Source organism: Mesoplodon mirus (assembly GCF_964341445.2).
Source record: "Mesoplodon mirus genome assembly, chromosome: 5".
Lineage (NCBI taxonomy): Eukaryota > Metazoa > Chordata > Mammalia > Artiodactyla > Ziphiidae > Mesoplodon > Mesoplodon mirus.
Window position 1 is genome coordinate 123,020,847 of NC_138980.1, and position 18,344 is coordinate 123,039,190.

An 18,344-nucleotide genomic window follows, 5' to 3' on the forward strand; every position below is an offset into this window, starting at 1 on the left:
CACATCAAAAAAATCTTTAAAAAAAAAGTATTATTTTGTGCTAAGCAGGTGTTTACTCATATTTCTTTCCCCAGCCTCCACTCTGTCTCCTTGAGAAGCCTTTTAGCGCTCCATATTCATAAAACATTCACCTTTATTTTTCTCAGTTCTTTAAATACCTTTAATGTTTTAATCTGTTTGAAACTTACTTTGGTATATGTGAAATAACATAAAATATATATATTGGTCTTTGCCCCCAGTTCCTGGCACAGAGTTCCTTAAAACTCTTGTAATTGCCCAAGAGATAAGAGCACAAGGAACATCTTTTGTTCTAATATGTGGTCTAATATTTCCTGACAGAGCTCCTAAATCCCTTGGAATTTCCTGGGTGATAGGAGTGTCTTTTGTTCTAATGAGGCTACTCTTTCTTGACGGGCTCCTGGATGGGGGCTGGTCACCAGAAAGACCAAGCCATTATTAGAAGCTTAGAATTTTTGGCCACTGGCCACCTGCCCCCGCGGCAATTCTCCAGAGAGGGGAGAGGGGCCGGACGTGGAGTTAGTCATCGATCATGCCTATGTGATGAAGTTTCCATAAAAATCCCAACAGTATGGGGTTCAGAGAGCTTCTGAGTTGCCGAACACATGGAGGTGCTGGGAGAGCGGCATGCTCAGAGAGGGCATGCGTGCTCTGCGATCCTTCCCACATACCTTGCCCTGTGCATCTCCTCCATCTGGATGTTCATCTGTATCCTTTATCATATCCTTGTATAATAAAGTAAGTAAACTGTTTTCTTGAGTTCTGTGAGCCATTCTAGCAAATTAATTGAACCTGATGAGGGGATGTGGGACTCTTCGATTTATAGCCAGTTGATCAGAAACACAGGTAACAACCCAGATTTGCAGTTAGTATCTGAAGTGGGAGAAGTCTTGCAGGACTGAGTCCTTAACTTGTGGGATCTGACACTGTCTCCAGGTAGACAGTGTCAAAGTTGAGTTGAATTGTAGGGACACTCAGCTGGTGTCGCAGAATTGCCTGGTGTGGGAAAACCCCACGCATCTGGTGTCAGGCACGTGGTGAGTGTGGGAGTAAAGGAGAAACAGAAGTGTAGCTTCTCTTCACTGTGTATGATCCAAGGTAAGGTTCTTTTGTTTTTATTCCCCAAATACTTAACCAAATAGTCCAGCATGAGGTATTTCTTTCTTTGCTGAATTGAAATGCAATCATTATCACATACTAAATTTCTAAGTAAGCTTGAGTCTATTTCTGAGAATCTTCCTGTTTGGCTTGTCTAGTTACCTCACTGTTCTAAACATTGTGATTTTATAGAGCAATACTACGAGACAGTTCATTCATTTTTATGTTTAGCCTAGGTAAATGGTCAATAATGAGACATATATGAACTCTGCCTAGATTTGAGTTTTGTAACTGGCTCCCATGTTGGAGAGCTCATCATCTGGGATATCCTGGACTGGACTGTGCAGGCCTGTGAACGCAACTTCTGGGACCCATCTCCACAGCTGGACACTCAGCAAGAAATAAAACTCTGTCAAAAGCCAAATGACGTTTCTATTCATCATTTCACATGGGATGAAGAGGTAAAAAAAAAAAAATTTTGAGAAAAATGTCTATAATCTTGTCTCTTTTAATAAGCCCAGTTTCTCATTTTTAAAATTTAATCTCATGATCATATAGAAAGTTATCATTCCGTGTGTTCACGTTGTGCTCTAAAATGTTTTGATATTTTTCAAAGATTGCATCACTTGCTTTAAAAAAGAATTTTAATCTTAGCTCTTATCTTTGAGGCAAGGAAGTGATTAAATGGCCACAGATTTAAAAACCCTATTGAAATTTTGAGTTGGATTAAATATTCCCACAGGATTTGAGGATAATGCTTAAAATTGTTCTAAGAAACACTTCGAGAAAGAATCCTTTTGAAGATTCTGGTGCATTTCCTGGAGCAGTAAAGGAAATTGAAAATTTCAGGAATGCCTTTCTTTTAGTCTTCTAGCATCATGGGGCAAGATGATTGTGTGAGAATTACTGATTTCAATCCTTTAGGCCTTGACAGTGATGCTTTTGAAGCACTTCACATCCTTTTTTGCAGTAAGAGATGAGTGCCAATGGATTTCTGAATCTTGGCTCTGATCTGAACATGTCTTCTTTTAGCTTCAGGGGCTCAGAAAATATGTTTAAAATGGGGGTTCCTTTTCTAAATATAATCACAAGAAATGTTTGAGTTATAAACTTCGAGGAGAGGGGTTAGAGGAGGCTTTTATCTCACTTTATTTTATGCCTTCCTGTACTATTTAAATCTTCTAATTGTATGTGTTTTGTTATTTTTATTTAAAAATTCAGTAATAGTGTTCTGGTTGGGGAGAGCATGGTCTGTTTTTTTGTTTTTGTTTTGGTTTTCTTTGCACCTCTCTTACCTTAAAAACAAAACAAAACTAAAACAGAGGTAGGGTAAGAATAGGTTAAAGAACACTATTATACCTAAAGATTAAGTTTCTTTATATCCTGATTTTATTTTTTTAAAAAAAGTAAATATGATAAGACAGTAGTCTCAGAAAAGATGAAAACTATTTCTAAGAGTTGTAGCCCTAAAAATTTTATATGTATATATATTTTTATCTTTCTTTTTTAAAAAATTAATTATTTATTTTTGGCTGTGTTGGGTCTTCTTGCTGCGCGCAGGCTTTTCTCTAGTTGCGGCAAGCAAGGGCTACTCTTCAGTTGTGGTGCGCGGGCTTCTCATCGCGGTGGCTTCTCTTGTTGCCGAGCACGGGCTCCAGGCGTGCGGGCTCAGTTGTTGTGGCTCAGCCTGCTCCGGAGTGCAGGCTCAGCAGTTGTGGCGCATGGGCTTAGTTGCTCCGCGGCATGTAGGATCTTCTCAGACCAGGGATCGAACCTGTGTCCCCTTTATTGGCAGGCGGATTCTTAACCACTGTGCCACCAGGGAAGTCTGTATATATTTTTGATACCTTTTTCTCACTTTTGTAAAAGTGTTTAAAGTTTTGCATTTTGTATTCTCTTTAATCTTAGAATTTTTTGATTGGTGTTATTAACTGCTATAAATGCTTAATAAAGCATTAATAAAGCACTCAGTTTTCCCTAATTTTCTTTGTTTTATCGGAGTTTTTTTCTTTCTTCAGGGGGGCCATTCATTGTTGATGACAAGTGATTGATAGAGTGATTCTGTTGAGTAAAGGCTGCCCCAAAGCTTATTAATTCTCTAGTTGTGTTGATAATTTTGTGACTTTGGATAAATTGTTTAAACTCTGCACAGATTTCCTGGTCCATATAACTAGTTTCTGAGGTTTCTCTGCATTGAATGTCCACCCAGGGCGCTAGATTTTAGCAAGTTGGCTAGCTGTTCTCGTTAATGCTCATGGTACTGGTCTTCAGCTTGCATTGCTACATGCAGAATACCAATCCTGAGGGTCAAGGGGATCATTCCAGATTTAAACTCTGGTAAGCCTTGGGGGGCATGTTTTGGTCGAGATACTGTAGGTCTGAGTTGGCGTTGTAGCCTTTGAGGCTGCATGAGAAGTATTCTTTGATGAGAACAGGTAGGCAAAAAAAAAAAAGGATTTTTGAAAGGTCTTTCTACTGGCATAGCAACTGAGTAAGAATGAATGATTCTAAGACAAGAGCTACCAGAAGTCTAGTGACTTGCAAAATAATTTCAGAAGCTAGGTGGTATGGTATGAGGCAAGAGTAAGGGACTGGAGTAACATGACCTGGATTCTAATATCAAACTCTCACGTCCTCATTTTTGTGTGATATTAATCTTTTTTTATTTTGACTTGTTATTCTGGAAAATAGCTTTTCCTACATTAATGAGATGTTGTGAGGTTGAAGTAAGGTAAATATTGGTGAAAGTACTTTCAAAAGATTAAAGCTGTTTTAGTAAAAAGGTGTTTCTAATACTACATTTGGAAAAATGTTTTTGTGAAGCCACTGTATATATGCCACTATAGCATATGCTTTTTTGTATCCTTTATAGGTCTTGTGACACTTAAGATGTGGAGTGCAAGTAATTTTGCTCACATTTTTCAGGCAAAAGAAGCTAAGTAGTTTTCCCAAGGATATAGTATTATGTGGATGAAAACCTAGGTTGTACCTCAGCAGCTCCACCTCCACTGCAGGCCAGTCTGTCAGCCACAGCTCCTTTCTCTAGCTGTCACGTTTCAATGAGGAAGAAAGCGATGCTGTGGGGTATAATATACAAAGCTTTCTCTGTATTAGCAGTTGTGTCCTTCCACCTTCTAAATGCTGAGCTTTCCTTTGTGCTTTGATATTTTTGGATTTCAGAGGGCAGTACAATAATTTGGGCTGAAGGCTAGGAATAGGGAAGGTAACAATGGCTTTCTGATCTCACACCAGGTAGTGGTAAGTACTAGTTTTATGCCCATTACTGAACTTCTCCCCCTGCCCCCCCCAGAATGTGTTTGTTGCAGTTGGAAGGGGTTTATACGTGTATAACCTTCAAATGAAGCGTGTGATTGCCTGCCAGAAAACTGCACATGACTCCAATGTCCTGCATGTTGCCAAACTTCCAAACAGGTACAAGTTTCCGTCAGTTCTGTAACAGGTGAAAGAAATGCATAGTTCCCAGGGCCACCAGTGTAATTTTTCAAGGGGCAAAGTCACCTGGCTCCATGGCTTAACCTGTTATGTTCTTTTGGAAATGGAGAATACCCCATGGCTGTCTTAACAGAAGAGTCTGTGGCAATATATTATGAAATTTACAAGAAGCAAGGTTCAAATGAATTACGTTGAACTTCATTATAAGAAGAGATCATTTAAAATTCGGTATTTATTTTAAAAGATAAAAGACTTTTGGGCACTGACTGTGTACTAATTTTTCTTTTTATATTTTCCACAAACCCACCTTTTTGGTGGTGGTGTTTGATTACGGCTACAATTAAATGGTAGTCTCCTGTTGGCTAAGGCTACCAACCGAGGGCTTTCCCCTCAGGGTAGATTTGGCTGTTGAGTTTCTAGGGATGAATTATATGAAGGAAATAGAATTATTTTCTATGCAGGATACTTTTAGAGTGAGAGGTGCCCTGGGAAGAGATACAGTGAGAGGAAGGAATGAGACTTCTCAGGATATTGTGAAACTGTAATTCGTAACCTGTTTCCTGAATGCATTTTTAAAAATGGAAATGATACATATTTATAACATTTGAACCAATGTAACAATATAATGTGTGCCTTTCTTGAGCAGTGCTTTTACTTTGCATTGTAAAGCCATATTGATAAATTGTGATTTTTATTGGCTCCTGCCAAGAGCTGAATAAAAGCAGTTGAGGGCTCCACTGATTTCTTGCACTGCAAATTTAGCATTGGCCTTCCATGGTGCTCTTTTTATCACTGATTTTCTCTTCTGACAGGCAGTTAATCTCATGCTCAGAAGATGGCAGTGTACGCATTTGGGAGTTACGAGAAAAACAGCAGCTTGCAGCTGAACCTGTACCAACAGGTGAGTATCTTTTCTCAAAAAGGTAGTCTTGCTTTTTTTTTTTTTTCTCATATGCAAGACAGAAGAAAGGCAGTGGTATGTAACCACAGAATAATATACAGTGTGCTCCAAATAAGCATCAGATGTTTACATGAAGCATTTGGTAATTGGGATCTAGGATTCACATTTAAATATTGCTTTACTGTAGAACTACCTGTTTATTTCAATTCAAGTCAACCAGGATTTTTTTGTTTTGAGGGGAAACTATTATTCCTGGTAATCTGACTGACCAGAAGGCCTAATGAACTATTTACTCATTTATATTGTCTGTAATTATGTCTGGTACACAGACAGAATTTGTATCATCAGGTGTCAAAGTTCTTTCAGCCTTAAAGCATTATCATTAACATAGAACTCTATTTATAAACATTTTTGTATTTATATCATAATCTCATGAACTCTTTGATTTTTCAGGCGTTTGATTTGAAAAACAAAATCCCTGTTAGTTAGCAACCTTTGCATAAGAAATCAGATGCTGGTACCTCTGGAATTTCTTCTGGTTATTTGAAGTCATAGGGCATTGCTCTGGGACATCCCTATGTTGCTTTTTGTCTACCCTTTATCCATAAATCTGAGTTGTGACCTCCCCCACCCCCGCCCCACCTCATTGCCATTCAGGCCTTTCATTTCTCTCCTCTTTGATTCCCATTGCCTTTTCCTCACGTTAACACACCTTCACCAGTGCGTGAGTAGGGACAATAAAAAGAGATGAGCAACAAACCTGGGTAGCTAAGAGGAAACGAAGTAACATATTTAAAAAACATTAGCATAGTACCTGGTACCATCCGCTCACTTAGCCCTTGACTAAAATAAGTGGGGAACACTTTTTGTATTTAAGTTTTGTTTTTCTGATCTTACATTATTATTATAAGAAAAGAGCACAGTAATTTCGAAAATGACTGAAATGGCTATGTTTTTCTAGGTTTTTTTAACATGTGGGGATTTGGAAGAGTAAATAAACAAGCCAGCCACCCTGTTAAAAAACAACAAGAAAATGCCACTTCATGTTCACTAGAGCTTATTGGAGATTTAATTGGACACTCATCATCTGTGGAGGTATTATTTTTAATAGGCATATAAATGTTCAGAGAATTCCTGCTTTTTGCATCTCACTGCTCTTCTTTCATTTGGTCTCATAAAGACCTAAACTTTCTCTTATCTGTAGGTTTTTGTGGAATCTAAACATGGAATGGGATAGGTTATATAGTAGGTGCCATTAGGATCTCCCTTTACAGAGAAATGATTTGAAGAAGGAATGTCTTGCTTCTAAAAAATCGCTTAATTACTATTACTTATGAGATGTAGGTAGATAGCTGACAATAAGGACGGTGTGAATAATGTTGAATATATAACAGTATTAAATAGAGGGTACATGGAGAGTTGTGCTTATATATGTAGAGGTAAAGCCTTATAGAATCTAATTCCAGGGACGTTTATCAAATTCATGAACAGAGTACTGTTTCTACCTCCCTTTGGAGGATAATAATTTGTTAGCTTTAGTGAAACCCAATGTCTTGACTGTCATTGTGCATATATGAAAATAATAGTTGAGAATTATAGGATGCATAAAGTTCTAACTTGTTATAAATATATTCAAATACTTTAATATTTACTACAGGCATTATTGCCTGTAATGAAGAAGGAATAAGACCAGTCGAGGTAAAGAAATGATTGGAACTGGTAACAGTATAAGCAGAGCCCTAAGTAATGAATTTTTTTTTTTAATTCCTCCCCTGCTCCCTCCCTCCCCCACCCCCCCACCCCCCCCACCCCCGTGCTGGTCTTAGTTGCGGCATGCGGGATCTTTGTTGTGGCATACGGGCTCCTAGTTGTAGTATGCGGGATCTAGTTCCCGCGTGCTGCAGGCCCCCTGCATTGGGAGCATGGAGTCTTAACCACTGGATCACCAGGGAAGTCTCATGAGTTTCTTAAATTGTTCTTCCCTGTTTCATAGCCAGGGAGGAACAAATTGTTTTTCATTTGAAAGTGCATTTATACTTAGAAGCAACAGCACAACACTTGTTATTAGCATTTCCTGTATTTCAGGCACTACACTAGACACTGGAGTTTACAAAGAGATATAATATAAAAATACTATGGCCCTGAATATGAGCTGAACCTTGATGCTTAGGTAGGATTAAGATAGTCTTATGACCATAAGCTCCCTGATTTTGGGTACTTATATCTTACTCATTTTTGCCTTCCTCTGCCAGGTAGCCCAGTTGTTTTCATTTTGTTTTTAACTTTGGGAGTTGTGCGGATGGAATGTGGTAGACAGGAGGGCAAAGAATCTACTTGGTGGCAAGGAGCAGGTTGGCTAGGCTGGAGGACTGTGTTCCAATGAATGGACACAGTAGGAGATAATGCTGGGAAAGTAGTTTGGGGTCAGATTACTGAATGTAAGGCTAAGGAGTTTGGACTTTTAAAAAAAAATCATACATATATATATACATACATAGATACATACATACATAAAAAGTTTATGTATTTATTTTGGCTGTGTTGGGTCTTTGCACACAGGCTTTCTCTAGTTGCGGCAAGCAGGGGCTACTCTTCGTTGCGGTGCACAGGCTTCTCATTGCAGTGGCTTCTCGTTGTGGAGCATGGGCTTTAGGCACGCGGGCTTCAGTAGTTGTGGCGCACGGGCTTAGTTGCTCCACGGCATGTGGTATCTTCTTGGACCAGGGCTTGAACCTGTGTCCCCTGCATTGGCAGGTGGATTCTTAACCAGTGCACCACCAGGGAAGTCGCTGGACTTTGTTTTAAATAATAGGAACCTATTAAAGGTTTTTAAATGGTGTGGCACATTTGTCATTGTATGGAAGTGTTCGATTCTTAGAAATTTTCCTGAGTGGAAGTGTTGACATTTAATTACTTTTTAAAAGTATCTCTGGCTTCACTGAGAAAATCTTGGCTCTTTCTTGAATTTTCTCGTTCCTTTTTTCTTTTGATCCTTACTCTCTAAGCCTAGTCCTATCTACCTGTATTTATTGAATTCTAACTTTTCCATCTCCTGAGAAATTTTGCTCTGCTAGGTCTCCACCCCTCACTCCTACATCATCAGCTGAGCCCTTCTCCTGCTATCTTCAGAAATGTATGAGTTATTTTTTAGAAAACTCGCATCCTATTTCTCTCCTATATTTCAGTCTTTCCCTCAAAGAGCTCATCCTTTTCATAGTTTCATTTATCTCCTCTCTAATACCAGCTCTCTACTCCATAGGATGCATGCTGCCTTCTCATCAACATTCCATTTTCCTATTCTTACCTTCCAGCCTGTTCCTTCACTGGGCATGACCTTCCTTTTATTTGGAGAGTTTTATGTTTTTGAAGCTTTTTCTGACAATTTCATTCATTATTGATCTATGCCTCCTTTTTCTGCATTTCTGTGGCAAATCATAGCCTGAACTATGTTATTTAGTACCTGATTACATCATCTTTAATTGGTACCCTTATTGTTTCAACTATGATTTGGTTTTCACAACTGAATTAGAACCTTCTTGAGGGTAGGGACCATAAGCATATAGATGACACTCAGTAAATGCTTAAGGATTGATTATGTCTCTGTTTATATAGAGAGCTAAAGCCATTGTTTATCTTGAAGAATTTGGAATTCAGACATTTTATTGGTGGCCATTTTTGCATAAATAAGAAGGCCAGTAAAAATGATTAAAGCAGGTTTGTTGGGACTTCTGACAAAAATCTTAAAACCAATACCTGAGGAATTAGATAATGGTAAAATTTAGATGATACTTTGGGAATTCATGTACTTTACAAAAATAGCTGTTATTTATAGTTCTGTAGTTGAGTAGTATTTACAAAGTTCTGATATTTAAAATACTAGGTATTGGTCTAGGATTTGTATGTGATTATCACTCACACTTAAAAATAACATTTCTCATGAAAGATACGGAGTTTTACAGTCAGATCCAAAGAAGTCGCCAAGGTACACATTTTAACAAGCACCTGTCTTAATCTAGTTAGTATTAGCCTCTTCTCCTTGAAGTTACTATAATCAGTAATTAAAATTTTTTTTTAACAGATGTTTCTGTACTTTGAAGATCATGGACTAGTGACATGTTCTGCTGATCATCTCATTATTTTGTGGAAAAATGGAGAACGAGAATCTGGATTGCGCAGCTTAAAGTTATTTCAAAAATTAGAGGAGAATGGTGACTTAAATCTTGCTGTTTAGTTTAAGGAATTCGAACACCTGTGCATGAACCTTGAACAGTAAATACAGGGGTAATACTCTGAAAACCATTACTATATTAATCACTTAAATTTTGTAATTTTTTTTCTTGTTACTCCATAAAATTCCAATTGTTTGAGTTCTTTTTTCTGGGGCTGCAAACCAGCAACAAGTTGCTTCTCAGGTATTAGTACATTCACCAAAGAATATAGCACAAGTTTTTCATTTGACTCTTCACATAACAGTTACCTGAAACCATTGAAGGAATGGGTCTAATTTCAGCAGTGAATTTTCAGAAAGTGAAGTTTTCAGAATTCATCACATATACCTGTTGAAGCAGAATTAAATTATACCACAGTGTCCTCACAGAGATAAATTTTTTATGCTTTGAAAAAGGTTCTACACCAGAAATTATATGAGCTTATGTTTAATGAGGAGAAGAGTACTTGGAACCTCTCACTCTCTTTAATGTAATTATATTGCCTCTAACTAAATTTTTATTCATCAAAAGGGATTAGATTTTTAAAATATTACATGTAATTTCTTTCCTTTAGCCTTTTTGGATTTTGAAATACCTGACTTTGTTCTCCAAAGTTAGTATTTTAACTATACCTGTCATTCTTTTAAAGATTTATTCAAGGAACCTACTTTTATGGACATAAATATACATGATCATTATAGACGATATTTTGGGAGAAAAATGAAAAAATCCAGTGAAGAGTAAATAGGTAGGATGTAGCATATCTTGAATTTAAACCTTGAGATATCCAGAAAACTGAGGAAGTTTTCCTGTAGGAAATGAAGATTCCTCCCTGTAGGAAATGAAGATTCCTCCCTGTAGGAAATGAAGATTCCATAATAATTGTACTTTTTGCTGCTATTGAAGTGGTGAGTGCTGTATTTTAAGCTTCTTAATTTGAACCTAGACCCTGGGAGGAGGTAGAAATAGAAATAACAGTATTTTTTATTCTTTGGTTTTCTTTAGAGCCTGTTTGATTAAGAATTCTTGTGATAGGGCTTCCCTGGTGGCGCAGTGGTTGGGAATCCGCCTGCCGATGCAGGGGACACGGGTTCATGCCCCGGTCTGGGAAGATCCCACATGCCGCGGAGCGGCTGGGCCCGTGAGCCATGGCAGCTGAGCCTGCGCGTCCGGAGCCTGTGCTCCGCAACGGGAGGGGCCACAACAGTGAGAGGCCCGCGTACCGCAAAAAAAAAAAAAAAAAAAAAAAAAAGAATTCTTGTGATAAATTTAAATATATCCTTTCTCCTGCAAATCCCCCTGGGTCTTTAATAACTCTCAATGTTCTAAATATGAAGCAAACCTGAATCTCTCACTGTTTTAACTACAGCTTTTTTTTTTTTTTTGGTGCCAACTAATTTGTTTAAATCATTTTTTTTTAAGTTCTAGCTACTAAAATCCCTATAAACTCAAATCAGGAGGAATCTTATTAGGGTGTATTTTTCCCCCCTAGCCTGAACAGCTATTGACTAGATTCTTGGTAATAGACCAGCAGCTGCCCCTCATATATGCCAGAGATGAGAGCGAGATCAGTAAAGTTACAGTGTTTCTGAAGTGCCTGATTCATCTTACCATTGGCTCAAATATGAAATGCTTAAGACAGGCATCACTTACGAGTTTCTTGCAGACCACTGAGATTTACTCATCTTCATCACCCCATCAGCCTTAGAGCACTCTTTCTCCCTTTTGGTACTAAAGAATAAAAATTAAAAAGTGTTCCATACATTAAAAAATGGGTGGGTTTAATTGTGGAGTTAATCATAAACTGCTGATGAAAGAATAGTATTAAAGTAAACACCAGGTGGCTGATGTGTCAGAGGACTAATCCTTCTCAAAGAACACTTTCTGGATTTATTTGTTCATCATACACCCTAATGGAATCTTTGTAAATTGTTGTTTTTCACTAGTTTTACCTTTGACCGTTGTTGTTTCCTCAACTACCTACAAAGTCTGGAAGAGCTATGGTCATCTATGCCAGACCAGTGCCATAATGTTATAAATAAGGAAGCTGAAGCCCAGTCAGGTAAGGCCTTCCAGTTAGTTAGCTCAATTCTCATTAGCATCAGTAAACGAATTTAAAAACAGAAATTGAACATGACTGGAATGAGAGAGAAGGGTTGTATGATTACCCCTTGAGCAAAACCAGATAATGTTCATAGTCATTGTTTCTGTTTTAATTCACAATGAAAATACCTTTATGGAGAAATATAATAAAATGTATGTAACCTCCATTATATAATAGGAGAATGTGAATAGAAAAATTAGCACTGCCTTTTAGCCAACAGATCGTTGTTATCGTGGCATATCTGAGCAGTCATACTGAGGCACCGCTAATCTTTCATCCTGAAATTGGAACCTGGGTAGGATTCCTAAACCAGGCAGACATGCATTTTGGTCTGAGTGCATCAGATTATTGATCAGAGTCATTTTTAGGCTTTTAATTTTCCTCCATAGATGGACTTTCTCCTATTACTAGCTAGCTTTTTCTTTGGAGATTCTACTATTAGGTCATGAGTTTTAAAGTTTTCTTGAATTGTATAAGATATTCAATGAATTATAAAAGGAATTCATAGGTTCGTAACTGCTTTTTTTCCTAATTTGTTCTGGATTAGTATTATGTAATAGTAATCTATTCACGTGAATGATACAAACCACAGGTGAGTTGGGGGAGCAAACAGTACTGATGAAAGTACCACTGTGAGTCCCTCTGTTGTTATTAAAATCTAGAGGAAAACCTCCAACCCATTCACGGGAACTTGATGGTTTTTGCTTTCATGAATGCCCTAAGGTCAGAGATGGAGTAAAACAGTGAGATGGGGAAATCTAGCAGGGACTCAGACTTGATGGCTGCTTACTAGTTGTATGCAGACTGCTGCAAAAAGTTGAACTTTCAAATTAGAAGAATACAACTGTAACTGAGGTCGATAAATATTATGTGCATTTTTTCCATTTCCCTAGCTTAGCTTTCAGTGCTGTTATATTTGCAACACCAGAAGTAATACTATGCAGTGGGCCTTGTCATTTTTATTTAAAAATATCCTTATTACCTCATTCTCTGGCTTACTCACATAACACAATCAAGAGCATAAACCTGAGGGACATTGTATTTATCTTTCTCAAGTTGAGTGCGTTCTGATTAATAGATGAGGCTTGTTCTTTGTCCACAAGACTAACCAGTCCTAACTCTGAAGGCAAGCATATTTTAAAATCTTAAATTGGAAGTAAAGAATAGCCTAGTTAAATTATAGGGTTATTCTGGTCCCAGTAACAGTGTTTTATAACTAACTTCTGGTTAAGTAGTAGTAGTAATGTGACTTCTCTCTAGATTAGGTCATGTTATATTTTCCTAAGTTAATAGGGTTCCCCTCAACACAGACTTATGCTCAGTATGAGAGATAATTATAATAGTTTATACTCACTCATCTGATACACATACCATCTGAAAGACTATTTGGAGGAATGCACTATTTAGTTAGCAACTCAGTAGAGGATTACACCATAGTAGATTACACTGATAAAGAGCAGAGCTATGCTAAAGCTTTAGTACCTGGCAGTGTTAATATGAAATTAATTTGAAATTATACTGAGTCAGCTCTAACAAACATTCACATAGAAGAATGTCAGACATCTGATGAATGTCACTTACCAAATGGAACCAAAAGCGAGATGGTCAAGAAAAGAGTGTCGTTGCCTCAGGCAAGCTTCTGAAGCCTAGGCAAATTATTTAGCTCCTTAAAATGGGATTCTGACATCCTGAATTTAATGTGTTCTGAAAACAAAGCGTGTGACTCATGAAATAAAGAACACTAAACCGAAATATTGAAATTATGAAAAATTTAGGCCAAAGAGGTAAAATAAAAACAGCTGTTAGGAATGAAAAATGGCTGTAGGAATTTAGTTACAAGTACTTCACAAAAACATTTTCATCACATTTACTTAGTGCAGCATTACAATACAAAGCTAGCTGCTGTCCTGACCAAGCAAGTTCTCTTACCATCTAACAAAAATAATTTAGGTACATTTCTTTGCATGGAATTGTCATATATGTTTCCATTTGTTGGTACAAAACATAGAAAAAAACATTGGCATGATAAGTAATTTTTTCCCCGTGTACTAGTTCCACATGTTCTGCATTCCAATTTTCATTTGAAAAAAGTAACTAACTACTGGTTCAGTTAATTTAGTCTCTGTTTGTTTATACCTCTTAGAAATGCAGCATGAAGTACAGAGAATTTTGAAAGAAAAAGAAAGATTTTGTTTACAGACTCTCTAATTTGTAATACATAGAGAAGGGTTGGCTGGTAAAAGAGAAAAGAAAATCTCAAGTCTGACTTCATGTAGACCACAGAAAGTTGTGAAAAGAGCTGTATAAAAATATGCACTTGTGCTTTAGAAGCTTTTAGCATACAATTAATAGCTTAAAATAGTATTTACTGCTTCCCCATATGCTATTTTCTGATATATTTACACACCTTGCAATCTTTTTTTCATCATTAAAGCAAAATGGCATGATCTTAAATACAGATAGGTTAAAAACATCTGAACCTTGAAACCTCCTCTGTCTCCTCAGTACTCGGCACAACGTACTCCATGGACTTAAACCCAGAAAATTTAGATTGCCTTAATAAAAATTTTAAACAGCAAATGTATATAAATTTTTTTTTAAAAAAAGCTTGTCCAAGGGCATTCAGATTAATGGCTTGTATATAATACCCACTATAGTGCCTTGTAACTGCCTCTGTAAACCAGAAATAAAGGGAAAAAGCTCTTGGATTCCCCCCAGACAAGATGTCACTTCCTTCCCCATCATGGTTGGCTTTCTGTTAAGATGAATCCCTTTTGTAGGAGAGACGACTACACAGGCTGCTGATACCAGTCTAGAGAAGGCACTCACCAGGCCAAAACAGACTGTGTTCTAACTTGGGTGTTACACCATTGATCAGAACCACCTAGCCTTGGAGGCTCTGAAGCTAATTTATCAGCAGTTTGGTCCTAGTTGTTTTGCTCACTTTATATGGTTTTTTCTTCTTAGATATTCTTATGAACCTTTTAGATTGATGCTCTTGAGGAAAATAGTCAAGCTAAACAGTGATGGTGACTTTCATGGTAAAAGATGAGCTAAACCACTAGCTAAGCTACATGGTCCATCATCCACAGAGATGATGGGCTCGTGGGCACCAAGTCTTTGCTGCATGTCTCCTGCTAGTTACAGTGAATCAGCTGCAGGGTTTGATGAGGGCAGACAGGATGACAGCAGGGCAAAGGATTTTGCCATGAGTTTGTTCTGTCACTAAGTGATTGTTCAAAAGAACATACATTTTTCTTCATGGAACATAATTTTCTAAAAATAAAATTTGGGAAGTTGAATGATTCAAAGTCAGATATTAAACATTAGCTCCTTAACCTACACCTGTCATTTTCATTATAAAGGAAAGCCTCTTGTTTACACTACTGTGATTCACAGTGCCCTTTGTAGAGCAAGAGGTCACCTTCTCTTTCTTGGCTTTAGCTGTCAGATGGAAGCCTCAGACTTTTGCACTTTAGGTCATCTAACGTCTTCCAGTGTTTGTAGTTATCGGCCAAATGTTGCATCAGGGTTGGCAGGTGTGCAAAGGCTGCAAGGATATAAGAGAATAAAAAGAAGCCTGTTAAGTTAGATTCCAGGAGCATTTATAAGGTTGGGGCTCTGTGGGACAAATTTGGGATCAGAATTGGAGGAGAGGTACCCTAGGTTAGGCCTAAGGTAAACACAGAAGCATGAGAAGGATGAGTTATTAAACACTGGTTTCTGAAATATGAACAGGTCCTTTTAACTAAAAATTGATAACAAAAGATCAGAAAGAGGAGTTAAAGAAACAATCCCATTTACCATCACATCAAAAAGAATAAAATACCTTGGAATAAGCCTACCTAAGGAGGCAAAAAACCTGTACTCTGAAAACTATAAGATGTTGATGAAAGAAATCAAAGATGACACAAACACATGGAAGGATACCATGTTCTTGGATTGGAAGAATCAATATTGTGAAAATGACTATACTACTCAAGGCAATCTACAGATTCAGTGCAATCCCTATCAAGATACCGATGACATTTTTCACAGAACTAGAGTGAAAATTTTTTTAGTTTGTAAGGAAACACAAAAGACCCTGAATAGCTAAAGCAATCCTGAGGAAGAAAATCAGAGCTGGAGAAATCAGGCTCCCTGGCTTCAGACTATACTTCAAAGCTACAGTAATCAAAATGGTATGGTACTGGCACAAAAACAGAAGTATAGATCAATGGAACAGGACAGAAAGCCCAGAAATAAACCCATGCATCTATGGTCAATTAATCTACGACAAAGGAAGCAAGAATATACAATGGAGAAAAGACAGTCTCTTCAATAAGTGGTGTTGGGGAAACTGGACAACTACATGTAAAAGAATGAAACTAGAACATTCTGTAACAACATACACAAAAATAAACTTGAAATGGATTGAAGACCTAAATGTAAGGCTGGCTACTATAAAACTCCTGGAGGAAAACATAGGCAGGACACTCTTCACCATAAATCGCAGCAGTATCTTTTTGGATCCACCTTGTACCTAGAGTAATGAAAATAAAAACAAAAATAAACAAATGGGACCTAATGAAACTTGAAAGCTTTCGCACAGCAAAGGAAACCATAGACAAAATGAAAATACAACCCACAGAATAGGAGAAAATATTTGCAAATGAAGCAACCAACAAGGGATTAATTTCCAAAATATACCAACAGTTCATGCAGCTCTGTATCAAAAGAATCAGAAAACGGGCAGAAGATCTAAATAGACATTTCTCCAAAGAAGACATACAGATGGCCAAAAAGCACATGAAAAGATGCTCAGCATCACTCAATGAGAAATGCAAATCAAAACCACAATGAGGTATCACCTCAAACCAGTCAGAATGGCCATCATTAAAAAGTCTACAAATAACAAATGCTGGAGAGGGTGTGGAGAAAAGGGAACCCTCCTACACTGTTGGTGCAAATGTAAATCGGTGCAGCCACTATGGAAAACGGTATGGAGTTTCCTTAAAAAACTAAAAATAGAGCTACCATATGACCCAGCAATCCCACTCTTAGGCATATACCCAGAGAAGACCGTAATTCAAAAAGATACGTGCACCCCAGTGTTCACTGCAGCACTGTTTACAGTAGCCAAGACATGGAAGCAACCTAAACGTCCATCAACAGATGAATGGATGAAGAAGATGTGGTGTATATATACACATACACAATGGAATATTACTCAGCCATGAAAAAGAGTGAGATAATGCCATTTGCAGCAACATAGATGGACCTAGAGATTATCATACTAAGTGAAGTAAGTCAGAAAGAAAGACAAATATCATATGATATCACTTATATGTGGAATCTGAAAAAAAGATACAATTGAACTTATTTACAAAACAGAAATAGACTCACAGACTTCGAAAACAAATTTATGGTTACCAAAGGGGAAACACGGGGGGAGGGACAAATTAGGAGTTTGGGGTTAACATATATACACTACTATATATAGAATAGATAATCAACAAGAATCTGTATAGCACAAGAAACTCTACTCAATGTTCTGTAATAACCTGTATGGGAAAAGGATCTGAAAAAGAATGGATATATGTATATGTATAACTGAATCACTTAGCTGTACACCTGAAAGTAACCCAACATTGTAAATCAACTATACTCTGATATAAAATAAAAATTAAATTCAAAAAAATTAAAAAGGATCTCAAAAAAATGAAAAGCTGTTTATCAACTGATATTACGAAAAGAATCTGTGATTCAGAGTAGACTTAGTATATTTTATGTTCTCTCTAGAATTTCTTCTAATGATAGAATAAAACTCCTGTAAGCTTTGTAAACATGTCCTTGGAAGAGTTGAACACCTGTTTATCCAGTTACCAAACATCCACTGAGTCTTCCATACACATGGTTTGTGCTGAGGACACACAAAGTGTTCATGCACCCCCACCATACCTGGCCACAAACAGCTGACTTTTTTTTTTTAAGTTACATTTCGTTTACACCTTTAGGCCCAGCTTCTGTCATTAAAGGTAACCATCATAAAGTATAGCAAAATACTCTGTTTGTGGGTAACAAAACAGGAACTGTCTTACCATCCCAAGCATCAAACATGTCTGTTATGAAGTAGTCAATAAAGGAGATCTGGGACTTGGGGATACTACAAGTATTCCGGTCAAACACTGGCATCACTACAGGTAGCCCCTGTCTCTTCTCTTCATCAGTCTGTAAGAAATAACACAGGGCTGTAGGGCACATAAGGAGCTGTCACAGTAACATCTAGTTTGTCAGAACCACTCTGTGAAAATGGGTCATAATCCAGTTGTATCTGTGAAGAAATTGGCTTTGCAAGGTCCCGAGGCTTATATAAGACAACCACCTGATGAGCTACAGTGACTGGATTCAGGTCTTCTGACTCTCAAATGTGTTATGCTATCTTACAGCCCCTTCTGAAGCACTTATCTCAGGATTTGTACCCCCTTTTCTGAGATCTGTTTTCATGATTGCAAGGTCAAGACTATTTTTAAAGTAACACTAATAATACTAAGTGGCGTTTATACTGAGGGTACAGGAGCGA

At 37.5% G+C, this 18,344-nt stretch overlaps 2 protein-coding genes across 9 annotated transcripts in view; one reads left to right on the forward strand and one right to left on the reverse strand.

Moving 5' to 3' along the window:
- The window catches only part of WDR41 (WD repeat domain 41), a 46,828-nt gene extending 35,733 nt beyond the window's left edge, over window positions 1-11,095 (forward strand). Inside the window, exons 9-14 of one of the 2 annotated variants that reach the window (XR_014294135.1) lie at window positions 1,393-1,577; window positions 4,427-4,548; window positions 5,382-5,470; window positions 6,432-6,565; window positions 9,549-10,586; window positions 10,684-11,095. Coding sequence is in view for 1 of the 2 variants with exons in the window: in XM_082621930.1 (XP_082478056.1) it covers window positions 1,393-1,577; window positions 4,427-4,548; window positions 5,382-5,470; window positions 6,432-6,565; window positions 9,549-9,701 (683 nt within the window). In the remaining variant the exon portion in view is untranslated. Of the gene's footprint in view, window positions 1-1,392; window positions 1,578-4,426; window positions 4,549-5,381; window positions 5,471-6,431; window positions 6,566-9,548 lie in introns of both variants that reach the window. The other variant, XM_082621930.1, reaches the window with a different exon arrangement.
- Window positions 11,096-12,381: 1,286 nt separating this feature from the next.
- PDE8B (phosphodiesterase 8B) overlaps window positions 12,382-18,344 on the reverse strand; it is a gene marked incomplete at its 5' end in the record, with an annotated part of 391,344 nt that continues 385,381 nt past the window's right edge. For all 7 annotated transcript variants that reach the window (XM_082621924.1, XM_082621927.1, XM_082621926.1 and 4 more), the window contains 2 exons: window positions 12,382-15,332; window positions 17,863-17,992. In XM_082621924.1, the coding sequence (XP_082478050.1) occupies window positions 15,223-15,332; window positions 17,863-17,992 (240 nt within the window). In that variant the 3' untranslated portion in view covers window positions 12,382-15,222. The remainder of the gene's footprint in view (window positions 15,333-17,862; window positions 17,993-18,344) is intronic.